The 18036-nt window shown below is 40.7% G+C and overlaps 1 protein-coding gene across 1 annotated transcript in view; it reads right to left on the bottom strand.

The window, feature by feature from the left end:
• Window positions 1–15268: 15268 nt before the first annotated feature.
• The window catches only part of shisal1a (shisa like 1a), a 41414-nt gene continuing 38646 nt past the window's right edge, over window positions 15269–18036 (bottom strand). Inside the window, exon 5 of the mRNA XM_080421837.1 lies at window positions 15269–15853. Within this exon, the coding sequence (XP_080277963.1) occupies window position 15853 (1 nt within the window). The 3' untranslated portion in view covers window positions 15269–15852. The remainder of the gene's footprint in view (window positions 15854–18036) is intronic.

Raw genomic sequence — 18036 nt, 5'->3', positions numbered from 1 at the left:
AGGGGGGCATGTGGAGTCTGAAGAGGTGAGTCTTTAGATTACGGCGGAAAATTGGGAGTGAGTCTGCAGCTCTGACTGCAATGCGGAGTTATATAATAACCTGCAACACAGGACAAACCTGAGGCAGGAAAACAGGAAAAACGTGGCTTCTCTTTTCACTGAATTGTTTCAGTTATGAGAAGAAACAGAGACGCTCAGGCTCTTGGCTGCAGTCCCTGAGGTGAACCAGACTGTTCCTCCTCAAGCAGATAAATCACAATAGAAATAGAAACAGCTGTTTTCAAATGGAAAAAGAAAATACAGATACTCTCAAAACATCCTCAAACCAAATAATGACATAAACATCATGTGATGACACTTTAGTGGTCATCACACGTCCTCTCTCTTCACATCCCACTGTTTCCCAAACAGTGGGTTGGGGACCCATTTTTATGGGTCTCGAGTAAATGACCCATTTTTTTCCGTTTCCTACATTAAATATATATTTTATTTCAAAATATATATATTTTTTTATAAAACGTTTTAAAATTTAGAGTAGCCAATTAAAGCCAATTATATCAAGCTCACAATGCGGTGACACGTTGTGAGCGTTGTGAGCTTGTAGATCTGCTATTTTCACTAGTTTGGGTCCCTGGGCAAACGTCTAATTTCTCTTTTTGGTTTGAGCTAAAAAGTTTGGGAACCACCAGCTCTATCCCTCTGTCAACCTGGCGTCCTCTCTCTTTACCTGTCTTTACCTCTCTCTTTACCTTTATCCCTCTGTCAACCTGGCCTCCTCTCTCTTTACATCCAGTTGTCATTCTTGTCCCTCCGTGCATCCTCCATCTGTCATCCTCGCTCTCACCTTCGCTATTTTCTCTCATTATTTCATGGCAGGTAAATGGAGAGAATTATGAAACCCTCTAGAACAGGGGTTTTCAACGTTTTTCAGGCCAATTGGACCCCCTATAGCTTAGAAAGAGATTGAGCAGGGACCCCCCCCCCCCCACTACATATTGTATAAAATCGTGTTGCAGATGACACTTTTTCATAGATTTCATAGATAGTTTCATAGACGTGTTTGGCAGCACTATCATCCGTGTGTGTTGGATTCATGTTAATGTGTATTTTCAGACATTTAACCACTTACACCGTCAATACTTAGTAAACTTGACCTTTCACTATGTACTTAGTCTGCTTTCCCCCCCTCTACACCGAACCTCTTTGCCGAAAATAGCCGATCTACAAGCGAGCTTGTAGATCTGCTATTTTTGAGCATCCCTATGCTGCTCCTCAGAATAGGGATGCTTGGGTTCAGAAAAAAAGAAAATAAATCCTATCGCACAAAGATTTGATGGCCCCCCTGTAGTAACCCGCTGAAGACCCCCGTTCTAAGAAATGCATTTGTACAAAAGTATGTTGATATCCAGACTGAGAGACCAAGGACTCACACTGCAAAAGATAGAACTTTATTAACTCTTCCTGTTGGTGACGGTACAAATCTCAACAAGTGCAATTATACTATTGGGTACTTTACACTCTCACACACACACACACACACACACACACCAGATACATTCTAGCTATAGTTCGGAAAAAAACACCCATATTCACAAACTATGTCAAAGTGTTTTATGATCAATGATTTGTTGTATATATACTGTAAGCCTATATCAAAACGGTTAGGTCGTTCGTGACCCATTATGGATAAAGCATTATATACAGTAGGTCATTAGCGTGTCTCTTAAAGAGAAAGAACGTCTTTTTGTTTTAGTAATGTTTATATCATCTTGTAAGGTGACACGTTAGTTTCAGTACAGCTTTTAACCTCTTAAAGCCCTCGCGTCCCAATTCTGGACATGTCATAATAGGCGAACACTGCAAACATAGCCGATCCACAAGATCACATCGTGTCATGCTATGGTGGCCCATTGTCAGCTTGTATAAGGCAGCTATTTTCGGCAAAGAGATATGGTGTAGAGCAGGGCTACTCAACTTAAGATGGCTCAGGGGCCACTCAGCAAAATACCAAAAGTCCAAGGGGCCACCATAAAAATGACGGTCCTATTTTGGATTTTTCGATTTTGTAACGCACAAGAAAATGTACATTTTGACATCATATTCTTTTCACTGTACCAGTTTATTTTGTGTTGTGTGTATGTCCAGTATGTCGAGAAAAATCGAAGAAACAAAACATGAGGAAAAAGTGACCAAGATATGTCTGCATAGTACTAGTCTATAAATATCTTAGTCAGTCGTTAGCATCAATAGAAAGAAAAGGTGGAGAGAAGATGTACAGGGAGAGTGAAGTCTTAGGGGGGCATGTGGAGTCTGAAGAGGTGAGTCTTTAGATTACGGCGGAAAATTGGGAGTGAGTCTGCAGCTCTGACTGCAATGCGGAGTTATATAATAACCTGCAACACAGGACAAACCTGAGGCAGGAAAACAGGAAAAACGTGGCTTCTCTTTTCACTGAATTGTTTCAGTTATGAGAAGAAACAGAGACGCTCAGGCTCTTGGCTGCAGTCCCTGAGGTGAACCAGACTGTTCCTCCTCAAGCAGATAAATCACAATAGAAATAGAAACAGCTGTTTTCAAATGGAAAAAGAAAATACAGATACTCTCAAAACATCCTCAAACCAAATAATGACATAAACATCATGTGATGACACTTTAGTGGTCATCACACGTCCTCTCTCTTCACATCCCACTGTTTCCCAAACAGTGGGTTGGGGACCCATTTTTATGGGTCTCGAGTAAATGACCCATTTTTTTCCGTTTCCTACATTAAATATATATTTTATTTCAAAATATATATATTTTTTTATAAAACGTTTTAAAATTTAGAGTAGCCAATTAAAGCCAATTATATCAAGCTCACAATGCGGTGACACGTTGTGAGCGTTGTGAGCTTGTAGATCTGCTATTTTCACTAGTTTGGGTCCCTGGGCAAACGTCTAATTTCTCTTTTTGGTTTGAGCTAAAAAGTTTGGGAACCACCAGCTCTATCCCTCTGTCAACCTGGCGTCCTCTCTCTTTACCTGTCTTTACCTCTCTCTTTACCTTTATCCCTCTGTCAACCTGGCCTCCTCTCTCTTTACATCCAGTTGTCATTCTTGTCCCTCCGTGCATCCTCCATCTGTCATCCTCGCTCTCACCTTCGCTATTTTCTCTCATTATTTCATGGCAGGTAAATGGAGAGAATTATGAAACCCTCTAGAACAGGGGTTTTCAACGTTTTTCAGGCCAATTGGACCCCCTATAGCTTAGAAAGAGATTGAGCAGGGACCCCCCCCCCCCCACTACATATTGTATAAAATCGTGTTGCAGATGACACTTTTTCATAGATTTCATAGATAGTTTCATAGACGTGTTTGGCAGCACTATCATCCGTGTGTGTTGGATTCATGTTAATGTGTATTTTCAGACATTTAACCACTTACACCGTCAATACTTAGTAAACTTGACCTTTCACTATGTACTTAGTCTGCTTTCCCCCCCTCTACACCGAACCTCTTTGCCGAAAATAGCCGATCTACAAGCGAGCTTGTAGATCTGCTATTTTTGAGCATCCCTATGCTGCTCCTCAGAATAGGGATGCTTGGGTTCAGAAAAAAAGAAAATAAATCCTATCGCACAAAGATTTGATGGCCCCCCTGTAGTAACCCGCTGAAGACCCCCGTTCTAAGAAATGCATTTGTACAAAAGTATGTTGATATCCAGACTGAGAGACCAAGGACTCACACTGCAAAAGATAGAACTTTATTAACTCTTCCTGTTGGTGACGGTACAAATCTCAACAAGTGCAATTATACTATTGGGTACTTTACACTCTCACACACACACACACACACACACACACACCAGATACATTCTAGCTATAGTTCGGAAAAAAACACCCATATTCACAAACTATGTCAAAGTGTTTTATGATCAATGATTTGTTGTATATATACTGTAAGCCTATATCAAAACGGTTAGGTCGTTCGTGACCCATTATGGATAAAGCATTATATACAGTAGGTCATTAGCGTGTCTCTTAAAGAGAAAGAACGTCTTTTTGTTTTAGTAATGTTTATATCATCTTGTAAGGTGACACGTTAGTTTCAGTACAGCTTTTAACCTCTTAAAGCCCTCGCGTCCCAATTCTGGACATGTCATAATAGGCGAACACTGCAAACATAGCCGATCCACAAGATCACATCGTGTCATGCTATGGTGGCCCATTGTCAGCTTGTATAAGGCAGCTATTTTCGGCAAAGAGATATGGTGTAGAGCAGGGCTACTCAACTTAAGATGGCTCAGGGGCCACTCAGCAAAATACCAAAAGTCCAAGGGGCCACCATAAAAATGACGGTCCTATTTTGGATTTTTCGATTTTGTAACGCACAAGAAAATGTACATTTTGACATCATATTCTTTTCACTGTACCAGTTTATTTTGTGTTGTGTGTATGTCCAGTATGTCGAGAAAAATCGAAGAAACAAAACATGAGGAAAAAGTGACCAAGATATGTCTGCATAGTACTAGTCTATAAATATCTTAGTCAGTCGTTAGCATCAATAGAAAGAAAAGGTGGAGAGAAGATGTACAGGGAGAGTGAAGTCTTAGGGGGGCATGTGGAGTCTGAAGAGGTGAGTCTTTAGATTACGGCGGAAAATTGGGAGTGAGTCTGCAGCTCTGACTGCAATGCGGAGTTATATAATAACCTGCAACACAGGACAAACCTGAGGCAGGAAAACAGGAAAAACGTGGCTTCTCTTTTCACTGAATTGTTTCAGTTATGAGAAGAAACAGAGACGCTCAGGCTCTTGGCTGCAGTCCCTGAGGTGAACCAGACTGTTCCTCCTCAAGCAGATAAATCACAATAGAAATAGAAACAGCTGTTTTCAAATGGAAAAAGAAAATACAGATACTCTCAAAACATCCTCAAACCAAATAATGACATAAACATCATGTGATGACACTTTAGTGGTCATCACACGTCCTCTCTCTTCACATCCCACTGTTTCCCAAACAGTGGGTTGGGGACCCATTTTTATGGGTCTCGAGTAAATGACCCATTTTTTTCCGTTTCCTACATTAAATATATATTTTATTTCAAAATATATATATTTTTTTATAAAACGTTTTAAAATTTAGAGTAGCCAATTAAAGCCAATTATATCAAGCTCACAATGCGGTGACACGTTGTGAGCGTTGTGAGCTTGTAGATCTGCTATTTTCACTAGTTTGGGTCCCTGGGCAAACGTCTAATTTCTCTTTTTGGTTTGAGCTAAAAAGTTTGGGAACCACCAGCTCTATCCCTCTGTCAACCTGGCGTCCTCTCTCTTTACCTGTCTTTACCTCTCTCTTTACCTTTATCCCTCTGTCAACCTGGCCTCCTCTCTCTTTACATCCAGTTGTCATTCTTGTCCCTCCGTGCATCCTCCATCTGTCATCCTCGCTCTCACCTTCGCTATTTTCTCTCATTATTTCATGGCAGGTAAATGGAGAGAATTATGAAACCCTCTAGAACAGGGGTTTTCAACGTTTTTCAGGCCAATTGGACCCCCTATAGCTTAGAAAGAGATTGAGCAGGGACCCCCCCCCCCCCACTACATATTGTATAAAATCGTGTTGCAGATGACACTTTTTCATAGATTTCATAGATAGTTTCATAGACGTGTTTGGCAGCACTATCATCCGTGTGTGTTGGATTCATGTTAATGTGTATTTTCAGACATTTAACCACTTACACCGTCAATACTTAGTAAACTTGACCTTTCACTATGTACTTAGTCTGCTTTCCCCCCCTCTACACCGAACCTCTTTGCCGAAAATAGCCGATCTACAAGCGAGCTTGTAGATCTGCTATTTTTGAGCATCCCTATGCTGCTCCTCAGAATAGGGATGCTTGGGTTCAGAAAAAAAGAAAATAAATCCTATCGCACAAAGATTTGATGGCCCCCCTGTAGTAACCCGCTGAAGACCCCCGTTCTAAGAAATGCATTTGTACAAAAGTATGTTGATATCCAGACTGAGAGACCAAGGACTCACACTGCAAAAGATAGAACTTTATTAACTCTTCCTGTTGGTGACGGTACAAATCTCAACAAGTGCAATTATACTATTGGGTACTTTACACTCTCACACACACACACACACACACACACACCAGATACATTCTAGCTATAGTTCGGAAAAAAACACCCATATTCACAAACTATGTCAAAGTGTTTTATGATCAATGATTTGTTGTATATATACTGTAAGCCTATATCAAAACGGTTAGGTCGTTCGTGACCCATTATGGATAAAGCATTATATACAGTAGGTCATTAGCGTGTCTCTTAAAGAGAAAGAACGTCTTTTTGTTTTAGTAATGTTTATATCATCTTGTAAGGTGACACGTTAGTTTCAGTACAGCTTTTAACCTCTTAAAGCCCTCGCGTCCCAATTCTGGACATGTCATAATAGGCGAACACTGCAAACATAGCCGATCCACAAGATCACATCGTGTCATGCTATGGTGGCCCATTGTCAGCTTGTATAAGGCAGCTATTTTCGGCAAAGAGATATGGTGTAGAGCAGGGCTACTCAACTTAAGATGGCTCAGGGGCCACTCAGCAAAATACCAAAAGTCCAAGGGGCCACCATAAAAATGACGGTCCTATTTTGGATTTTTCGATTTTGTAACGCACAAGAAAATGTACATTTTGACATCATATTCTTTTCACTGTACCAGTTTATTTTGTGTTGTGTGTATGTCCAGTATGTCGAGAAAAATCGAAGAAACAAAACATGAGGAAAAAGTGACCAAGATATGTCTGCATAGTACTAGTCTATAAATATCTTAGTCAGTCGTTAGCATCAATAGAAAGAAAAGGTGGAGAGAAGATGTACAGGGAGAGTGAAGTCTTAGGGGGGCATGTGGAGTCTGAAGAGGTGAGTCTTTAGATTACGGCGGAAAATTGGGAGTGAGTCTGCAGCTCTGACTGCAATGCGGAGTTATATAATAACCTGCAACACAGGACAAACCTGAGGCAGGAAAACAGGAAAAACGTGGCTTCTCTTTTCACTGAATTGTTTCAGTTATGAGAAGAAACAGAGACGCTCAGGCTCTTGGCTGCAGTCCCTGAGGTGAACCAGACTGTTCCTCCTCAAGCAGATAAATCACAATAGAAATAGAAACAGCTGTTTTCAAATGGAAAAAGAAAATACAGATACTCTCAAAACATCCTCAAACCAAATAATGACATAAACATCATGTGATGACACTTTAGTGGTCATCACACGTCCTCTCTCTTCACATCCCACTGTTTCCCAAACAGTGGGTTGGGGACCCATTTTTATGGGTCTCGAGTAAATGACCCATTTTTTTCCGTTTCCTACATTAAATATATATTTTATTTCAAAATATATATATTTTTTTATAAAACGTTTTAAAATTTAGAGTAGCCAATTAAAGCCAATTATATCAAGCTCACAATGCGGTGACACGTTGTGAGCGTTGTGAGCTTGTAGATCTGCTATTTTCACTAGTTTGGGTCCCTGGGCAAACGTCTAATTTCTCTTTTTGGTTTGAGCTAAAAAGTTTGGGAACCACCAGCTCTATCCCTCTGTCAACCTGGCGTCCTCTCTCTTTACCTGTCTTTACCTCTCTCTTTACCTTTATCCCTCTGTCAACCTGGCCTCCTCTCTCTTTACATCCAGTTGTCATTCTTGTCCCTCCGTGCATCCTCCATCTGTCATCCTCGCTCTCACCTTCGCTATTTTCTCTCATTATTTCATGGCAGGTAAATGGAGAGAATTATGAAACCCTCTAGAACAGGGGTTTTCAACGTTTTTCAGGCCAATTGGACCCCCTATAGCTTAGAAAGAGATTGAGCAGGGACCCCCCCCCCCCCACTACATATTGTATAAAATCGTGTTGCAGATGACACTTTTTCATAGATTTCATAGATAGTTTCATAGACGTGTTTGGCAGCACTATCATCCGTGTGTGTTGGATTCATGTTAATGTGTATTTTCAGACATTTAACCACTTACACCGTCAATACTTAGTAAACTTGACCTTTCACTATGTACTTAGTCTGCTTTCCCCCCCTCTACACCGAACCTCTTTGCCGAAAATAGCCGATCTACAAGCGAGCTTGTAGATCTGCTATTTTTGAGCATCCCTATGCTGCTCCTCAGAATAGGGATGCTTGGGTTCAGAAAAAAAGAAAATAAATCCTATCGCACAAAGATTTGATGGCCCCCCTGTAGTAACCCGCTGAAGACCCCCGTTCTAAGAAATGCATTTGTACAAAAGTATGTTGATATCCAGACTGAGAGACCAAGGACTCACACTGCAAAAGATAGAACTTTATTAACTCTTCCTGTTGGTGACGGTACAAATCTCAACAAGTGCAATTATACTATTGGGTACTTTACACTCTCACACACACACACACACACACACACACCAGATACATTCTAGCTATAGTTCGGAAAAAAACACCCATATTCACAAACTATGTCAAAGTGTTTTATGATCAATGATTTGTTGTATATATACTGTAAGCCTATATCAAAACGGTTAGGTCGTTCGTGACCCATTATGGATAAAGCATTATATACAGTAGGTCATTAGCGTGTCTCTTAAAGAGAAAGAACGTCTTTTTGTTTTAGTAATGTTTATATCATCTTGTAAGGTGACACGTTAGTTTCAGTACAGCTTTTAACCTCTTAAAGCCCTCGCGTCCCAATTCTGGACATGTCATAATAGGCGAACACTGCAAACATAGCCGATCCACAAGATCACATCGTGTCATGCTATGGTGGCCCATTGTCAGCTTGTATAAGGCAGCTATTTTCGGCAAAGAGATATGGTGTAGAGCAGGGCTACTCAACTTAAGATGGCTCAGGGGCCACTCAGCAAAATACCAAAAGTCCAAGGGGCCACCATAAAAATGACGGTCCTATTTTGGATTTTTCGATTTTGTAACGCACAAGAAAATGTACATTTTGACATCATATTCTTTTCACTGTACCAGTTTATTTTGTGTTGTGTGTATGTCCAGTGGCAGACACCTAACCTGGGCGCGCGGCCGGAAAAATTTGGGGGTCAAACCCCCCCAAAAACCCGAAATGCATAGAAAACTATGCATTATACCTGTAACAATTGACGCACCTGTATGTATGTCTGTCTGTTTGTTTTTGAAAAATGTTTTAGCAACCCATATATTTGAACGGAAATGTATATTTTTATCCTGTGCTTAAAAAAAAAAAAAGAAAAAAAATGTTTTTTTTTTTGACCATGAGGGGGCCGCCAAGACGCTGCGATTGGGCCGCATGCGGCCCGCGGGCCGCGGGTTGAGTAGCGCTGGTGTAGAGGAGGGAAAAAGGAGGGAGGCTTAGTATAGAGCTCTGGGGAACCTTGGGTTTAAGTGGTTAGAGTAGTCATGTGTAACCCATTCAAATAAACTAAAGTTATGTCAATATGTCACTTAGTTCAGTGGTTCTCAAAGTGGGGTCCGTGACCCCCAGGGGTCCTTGAGGGGGTTCCAGGGGGTCCCCAGCTAAATTAGTTAATATAGCATCAAAATCAGCGTAACCACTTTAGCCCTGTTTTATACATAGGATTTTGAAAATAGCCTATCTACAAGCTCGTAAGCTGCACTTGTAGATCGGCAATTTAATGGAACCAAATAGGACCAAATGACCATTTGTACACTCTCCGAGTTATGGGGGTCCATAATGCATACCAAACTGGAGGTCTTTCAAATTAAACAGTTTGAGAAGCACTGCCCTAGGCCTAGACCAGTGGTTCTCAACCTTTTCAGGCCGCGACCCCCCAAAATAATTATTTTTGAACTGGGGACCCCTCAGAATAATCATATTTGAACTGGGGACCCCCCAAAATAATCATATTTGAACTGAGAACCCCCCACCATGACAAGCACTTGGAATTGTCGAGTTGAGGCATTACATTTTGTTTGACTGGGTTCATCAGAAATTGAGGCGTTGTGAGCTTGTAGATCAGCTATTTTCATATTTTTTGCCTTTTTTAAGTTATGACAATTTGGCCGGTGTTTGACCAATTTTTATAGTTTGTTAATTCCTTTGATGCAGTTATGGTCTTTTTTTCTTTTTTGAAGTCTTAAAAGTCCTTAAATTGTCACTCCACTGTCATCTGGGGACCCCTGGGGGTCCCGACACACAGGTTGAGAATCACTGCCCTAGACTAGATCAACATCATAGCAGTGCTGCAGGAAGGAAAAACAAAAGAAAACATGGGAACTGCAATTTTGCGAAGTTTTCTTACTGGAAGGGAGATGACTTCATGCAGTCATTTGTTGGTTGAGGGAGTTTAATATCCTTTGGAACGCTTAAACCTGATGACACACCTATTTGTGAAAACACAATATTATCATAAAGAAAATGAGCCTTCCTTTCTCACCAGTCTGAACATTTACAGACAGCAGCAATCCTCTGTTTTAATAATCATCATGAAACAATCTCGTCCTTTAAAAACACAAAATAAATAAAAATCCATACCTTTGTAGAGCATATCCGTGGTCAAAATGAAGACATAGTTAACAACAGATGACAAAATAATTTGATAAAACTAAATTTCTGTGTAATTTGTTTTATATCAAAATCTTAGTTACTTCCTTTCAGACAAAAATGTAATGCGTGATTTGCATGGACAGGTCAAGACCAATTAAAATGATCTTGCACCTGCCAATCCCATTACATAGCTCATGTCCCTCTTACACACAGAGCTGATTCATTTATGATAGACAGTAGAGGGTGCTGTTACTCTTTTGAAACGAAACAAAAAAAGATGGCGGCCGGAAGGTGTGTTAAAATTGTTCTCATTTTAAACTTAAAACCTAAAATATAGATCTGAAAACATTTGAGGTTAGAAATAGGCAACACAGTAACAAATTGAATTCAGTGCTGCCTTGTGCATCGTTGGATTTAGATCCCATAGCCCTAGGGGACGGGATGACTGACCGATTGACCCGCCACCATCGCTGTGATTGGCTGAGACACACACAGCCCCTGTTTCACTAGTTTAGTGCTTCTCAAACTTGTTCATGTCAAGGACCCCAAAATGTATAGCCTATTTGGCTGTGGACCCCCATCTAAAAATAATTTGTGTGATGATGGACCCCCATAAAAAAATTGTGTAGATAAATCTTTTTTTCAAGATTTACAAGGTCACAAGCATGTAGATCGACTATTTACAAATAGCCGATATATATAGGGTTTAGGTAAACTGATTGTGATGCTATATCAACTCATTTTGCTGGGGACCCCCTGGAACCCCCTCAGGAGCCCGTGGGGGTCCCCAGACCCCACTATATACAATATTATGGTCGAATTTTCAAGTCCAGCCATTTCAGCTGGACTTGAAAGCTACAGTATAGGTAACTTGTAAACTAGTTGTAAAAACTAAATATAATTTCATAATTTCAAATTACTTCGTCACAATCTATTCTTGTAACTATTAGAGCAAGATTTATTTTCCCATGGGTTTACACCCATGGGAAAAAAACGTCTAAATCATTGCACAATGACTACTTCACATAATGACAAATATCAATGATCTAATATTATCCATTAATCGTCATATTACCTGTGTTCTGCAGAAACATTGCTTCAACAACTTTGCCATATTTTGTCTATATATCTATATATCTATATATCTATATATCTCTCTATATATCTCTCTATATATCTCTCTATATATCTCTATCTCTCTATTTCTATCTCTATCTCTATCTCTAGATAGATAGATAGATAGATAGATAGTATCTATATATATATATATATCTATATCTATCTATCTGTGTAGAAATATTTTGTCAGAAATCTGTAACCAAGTGAAACCACTGAAAATGTACCATAAATGTAAAAAATGTAAATAAGAAAAGCATTTCTATATTGTCGCTGTCGGGTAAAAACCTTGTATGTCCAAAACTACTTTTCAGGAAATGAAAAAAATAAACCTGTGTTCCAATGGTTCCAATGTAGTTATCATTTAGTCACCAGCTCTTGTTAATACCTTTCATTGTTTCAATATTTATAAAAACCCACGCACTCACCACTCTCACTGTCACTGTAAGAACATTTCTATAATAGCAAAAACAGCCGATCTATGCAAGCTTGTAGATCGGCATCACAACGCGTATAGTGAGCATGTAGATCTGCTATATTTGCTACTTTTGTGCAACACTGTAGTTTGACAAAGTAGGCCATTAATTTATGAAATAAACAGTGGTCACTTTGATGACCACTGTGACCACACCGCCCACAGTGGTCATCAAAGTGATGGAAGTTCACTTAAAGAAAAGTAATATTGTGGACCAACCATTGTACACCCCTAACTTTAAAAAAAACATAAATGTGTTTTTTTTAAGTGCATAGTCCTATTTATAGGGCTATGCACATGTGTCATGTTTCACTAGCCAATCACAGTCCTGAATAGACTGTGATTGGCCAATCACGGTGCAGGGTTAGGGGGGTACACTGGTGGCCAATCACAGCGCAGGGTTGGGGGGGGTGCAAATGTCCAAACCTCACATATAGGGGCGGTTTCACCGCCCAAAAACATGAGTAGCGCTCGGGTGGCGCAGTGATAAAGTACCTGCCCACCACCGTCCACCGCAGAGGCTGGGGGTTCGAATCCACCGCGGAGCATCTGACTTTGTCGAGCACAACTGGCCCGTAATTGTGGGGGGGGGGAAGACGGGCAGGGAGGGTGATATCTGTCACCGCACGTACTCCTATGGGCTGGGGCGGCATGTGTCAGCAGGGAGTGTTGGGCGGGAGAAGTAGGACAGAGGCTCTGAGTCCTCCCGGTGGGGGCTCCTCACTGGCAGATGAGTCAGTAGGATACGACAGCAGTGACAACACACAAATGTGTGTGTGGGGGGAGGAATTCATTGCCATAACGACTAAATTGGGGAGAAAAAGTGGTAAATCAGGGCTATTGAACTCCCTTGACGTCTGTGTGTTGGTAAAAAAAAAATATTGAACCAATGAAAAGTATTAAAAAGCGCTTCTGAAAAAAGCAGCTAACTCCATTGGATCCTCAAACTCTCTGCTAAACCAGCTAACTCCAGCAAAGGGGGGTGGAGTTAGCTGGTTTTGCTGACTCCAGGCTCCACCCCCTTTTGACCTCCAACCTCATTGTGAGCTTGGAGGTCCATTCAGCTGTTCTTATCAATGATGAACAAAACCTCCTAACTCCACTTTTTGTTTCGTTTTTTTCATTTCCTGAAAAATGATCATTTTGGAGTTAGCTGGCTGGTTCCTGCCGGACAGCAGAGATATACTGAATATGGATTTACTGCAGAACACTGTTGACATGACTAAATGTGTAAAAATATTTGATAATACAGTTACATTTAGTTACATATTAAATGCACTGTATCGTGTTTTTCCCCATGCTCTATAGGTGCAAAGCTAAAGAACATCCACAAACTAAAAATCCATAAAATGTGAATTCAAGTAGACAATATAATCTGTAGGGGGTGCTATGGGGGGGTCGGTGACCCCTTAGTTCTGGCGCTGGCTGGGGGGCTGGGAGCTCCACATGCACGCGCGAGCACGCACCGTCTGCTGCGGTCTTAACACCTTAAAGTTTAAACAATAGCCTCTCAAGGTTCGCGCCGTCAGCGGCGAGCCGTTCTCAATAGCGTCTACCTGGCTGCTTTGCATAACATTAGGCTACTCGAAAAAAGCCATGGACTTGAATTGAATGTGTACATTCCTCTCACAATGAGAGACAACAGTCTCTGCACTGCAGAGTGTGAAGGGGATCGCTTAGAAGAGGACCCAGTTCTCTGAGACAAGACAAAGACAAGTTGTCTGATTATTTTAAGTACTTATGTGTGGGTGAGTCTATGTAAAGGGCTTGTATATAAAACTAAAAGGAAAATATAATAATTAATTAATTGAAACAAAAATAAAAACAACAAATTAACAATGCAACTAAATAATAAGATATAATTACATTAAAAATCACATGTTGAATACAGTATTTCAACTAGCACTGAGCTGATTGGCTATGTGCACATGCGCGTGCACGTGACGTCAGAAAATATAGCCCCCCTAGTTCAAAAATCCACAGCTCATCACTGCACTGGTCGCTGGTGAGGGATTTTGCCTGTCAATCATCGCCTCTGCTCCGCCCCCCCAAAGGAAAGGATACGGGAGGGGAGGGGCGAGGAGGAGAGTGGGCGGGATTAATCGGCTGTGACCTCACTGCCAAAGGGCCAAGCTCAGATTACTTTTCAGACTAATTATTCAGAAAACCCCAGACCACAGAAAATCCACTGAATGTTCAAAGTTCAGATTTTTTGGGTGTAATTGAGGTCATAAAACCCCCCAAAAAACATAAAAAATAAAAAAAAGTGAAAATGAATATCATAGAACCTTTAAGCTTAATTTATACTCTAATAATCGTGAATAGATGGAAATGGTGTCATATTATGATGAACATTAGTGATAACCAATCATATGAAGATAAAGTTGAAAATGGGTGAAGTGCTCCTTTAGAAGGGGCATGAGTTGGCTGAATAATGCTTTCAAACTTGGTTTCACAATTTTCCCTCACATAAACATGACAAAGCCTCTACTTAATACACAATGTGTTATTAATATAAACCCCCAGACCCAAAGGCTTATTAGCCTCCAATTATGCACAATTTGGAACCATCTTTTTCTTTTGTATTCTTTCTACTACCAACTAAGTCATAATCCTTCAGGCTATGGCAATCAAAAGCAGATCGATCAAGTGGAAATGTTGCCTTCAGACCATAACTATCAACTGCCAATGCCACTGATCCATTTTTAATGTGTTTATTTCTAGCTCCCCGTCAATAAAAGAGCCATTATGCCAATTAGGGCCGCCATAAATAACCCAAGACAGCGATTCGGGGACAGAAGCCAGATATCTCTGGCTCCGTAGAGGTTCAAACTAGACGCACAGGCCAAGGATATATTTATAAGCTTGGAGACTGCGTGTGAAAGAGGAGAGAAGGAAGCAAAAAACTGAAAGTGAGAGATTGAAAGAAACACAGTTGAAAGCAGTTGTGAAATACACACGCACACGCACGTACGCACACACACACACACACACACACACATACACACACACACACACACACACACACACACACACACACACACACACACACACACACACACACACACACACACACACACACACACACTCACACTCACACTCACACAACTGTTGAGCCTAATCTATGCTCGGTCGCACGACAGTGTTGGGTGTCGAAAAAAGCCGACCTACAAGCTCACTACATGTCTCATCCGTGATGCGTTGTAAGCTTGTAGGTCGGATATATTCGACGCGTGACACGGTCGTGCGACAAAGTATGAATCAGGCTGTAGCCTAAGCTTTTGTCGTTCCGTTCACTGTCCTCGGCGCTTCACTCCACCCACGTTGCCCGCTGAGACATCCGGTGCAGTTAACTCCTCGCTACGTCTGTCTGTGTGAACGTCATTTTGCGGCAGAATAAATCAGACATCACAGAATTGTTTCTTAAAGGTCACAGAGCTTCCATGAACTCCAAAACCCTTAGGTCTAAATGCTAATCTGGTCTAATCTGTGTGTATACATATAGACGCACACAGATATGTACCATATGCTAAAGTTAGCCAACCCCTACATCACGAGACCTGATAAGGCAGAAAGGAAAGAGGGTTCTAGAAATGACCCAGAGTGGTTCCAGAGTCTCCTTCATCCCAGTCCCAGGCACGACATGAGTCCTAATGGTCCATCGATGTCTCCTTTCCTCTACTCTCCGTAAGTCCTTGTCACCTTCCCTCAACTCGTCTTGGCGCTGTGCATCCAAGCAAGGTGTTTCTGTCAAGATGAAGTGGAGAAACTGAGTAAGTGAGTCAACAAGTCAGTCAGTAAGCAAGCAGTGGTGGAGAGTAACAAAGTATGTTTACTTGAGTACTGTACTTAATAACTTAAGCAAATGTTTGTACTGAGTGTTTGTACTTTACTGGAGTAAATTCTTTTTTATTTTACTTTCACAGTACTAAATTTCAAAGACAAATATTGTACTTCACTACATTTCTAGGAAGGGAAAAAGTACATTATCAATTAAACACTTAAGCCCTATATCAAATATAGCTAAAATATCAGATCTACAAGCTCACAACGTCTCACATCATAACGTGTTGTGTCTTGATACAGCAATGCATTGATATTAAAAAGAAAATATTATTTGTAATTTGTACTTTTGAATATTTTCTTAAAGCATGTACTCCAGTACCTGAATACAAGGAGTATACTTGACTTAAGTACTCGGGTTGAGTACTTAAGTCCACCACTGTACATAAGTATTCTCAAAATGTTGTATCCTCAAGATCAGAGATTCTCAAAGTGGGGCCCAGGGGCACAGGTCCCAAATGGGCCCTCAAGGGTCTGTAAATCTGAGAGAGTACAAATGGAACCAAATGGACCCGTAAGCATCCATTTGGTTCCATTTGTACACTCTCAGAGTTAGCGGGCGGGTCCTTGAACCACTGCTCAATAGAATAGACGATAACGCCTTTATTAACCTGAAGTCATGCTTCAAAACCTTTCAGTTCCACTGTCCAGCAGATGGCAGCGTAACGGGACAGAGGGGACACACTGAGGTCCCCCGGAACACGCCGGTCATTTCTCACCGTTAGGCGTATTGGCACAAACACTAATTATCAATATTTCTGTATAATTGGACAAGTGACATCTGGCCCAGTTCCTCCGGGGGCCCGTCCATAATTTAACCCATTAAGACCGGGAACGCATCTGTGTCATTTTAAGATGTCTTTGGCTATTCAACCGAGTGCCGTGCTATGAGCTTGTAGATCTGCTATTTTCTGTTGTAAAATCTTTGACTATATATATTTTTCAAGCGAACATTGTAACTCAAATCTTTGCTTCTGTGGATTTTACAAATCTCTTCTAAATGTTTTTTTTTAAACGTATGTTGCTATAATGAGTGGTTCTCAAACTTTTTTCATGTCAAGGACTCCGAAGATGATATGTATTTGGCCGCGGACCCCTATTTCAAAATATCTTGTTCCAGGGACCCTCAGAAGCAAATATTTGAGTTAAAAATATATATACATTCAAAGATTTGCGCACATTTTCACGATTTTTCAAAAATAGCCAAAGTATAAAATAATGGTTAAAGTGGTTACACAGATGCGCTCCCGGTCTTTAATGGGTTAACTAGCCGAGACCCGGTCCAATTAGTCGTCTACTGTCCCAGTTGAAGGTTTTCTGATGGGGATCCAGATGGTACCTCAGTGTGAGGGTCTGTATGCCTCTCTGAGGAGGCTGAGTAGAAAGGAGAAAGGAATGATACATTTGCCAAAGACTTTGGCAGGTTGCTGGATGTGGATTTATGTGGCCCACTTAAACCCCATTCCTTGTTGGATATAAAGTTTTATGAGCTTTGCTCGTTCTGGAAAGTGTTTAAGTAATATCGCGCGGGGTCCTTAAAAAGGTCACCATGAATAGGAATGAACCTTCGCTGTGTGTTATCCAAATTAAGTCAGCGGGGACCACCTACGATACGGACAGTAATCTGCCTCCCACAAGACCACCTGCAGTGGTGGACACAGTACTCAACCCCAGTATTTGAGTCAAAGTAATATTACTCCATTACAAGAGAAAGGTGCTCAGTCAAATTTGTATGCGAGGCGTACAAATTAATGTATCAAATGAGGCTAAATTTGTTAAATTATGTTTTAGAATATGATAATTTATATCTGCAAAGTAACTAAAGTTTTCAAATAATTGTAGTGGAGTAAAAGTACAATATTTGCCTTTGAGATGTAGGAGTAGAAGCAAAAGTACTGACAACTGGAAATACTCCTGTAAAGTAAAAATACCTAATTTGTACTTAAGTACAGTACTTGAGTAAATGAGTAAAACTTTTACATTACTTTCCACCACTGAATAGATTAGAGTACATTTGATAACACTTAAGCCCATGTCTGTGGGTGTCCATGCATTATAAACATACTTATAATCTATTATAATCTGTC

The sequence above is a fragment of the Gymnoscopelus braueri genome (genome assembly GCF_963280865.1).
Source record: "Gymnoscopelus braueri genome assembly, chromosome: 23".
Lineage (NCBI taxonomy): Eukaryota > Metazoa > Chordata > Actinopteri > Myctophiformes > Myctophidae > Gymnoscopelus > Gymnoscopelus braueri.
This window is presented reverse-complemented; position numbering and strand designations above follow the sequence as displayed.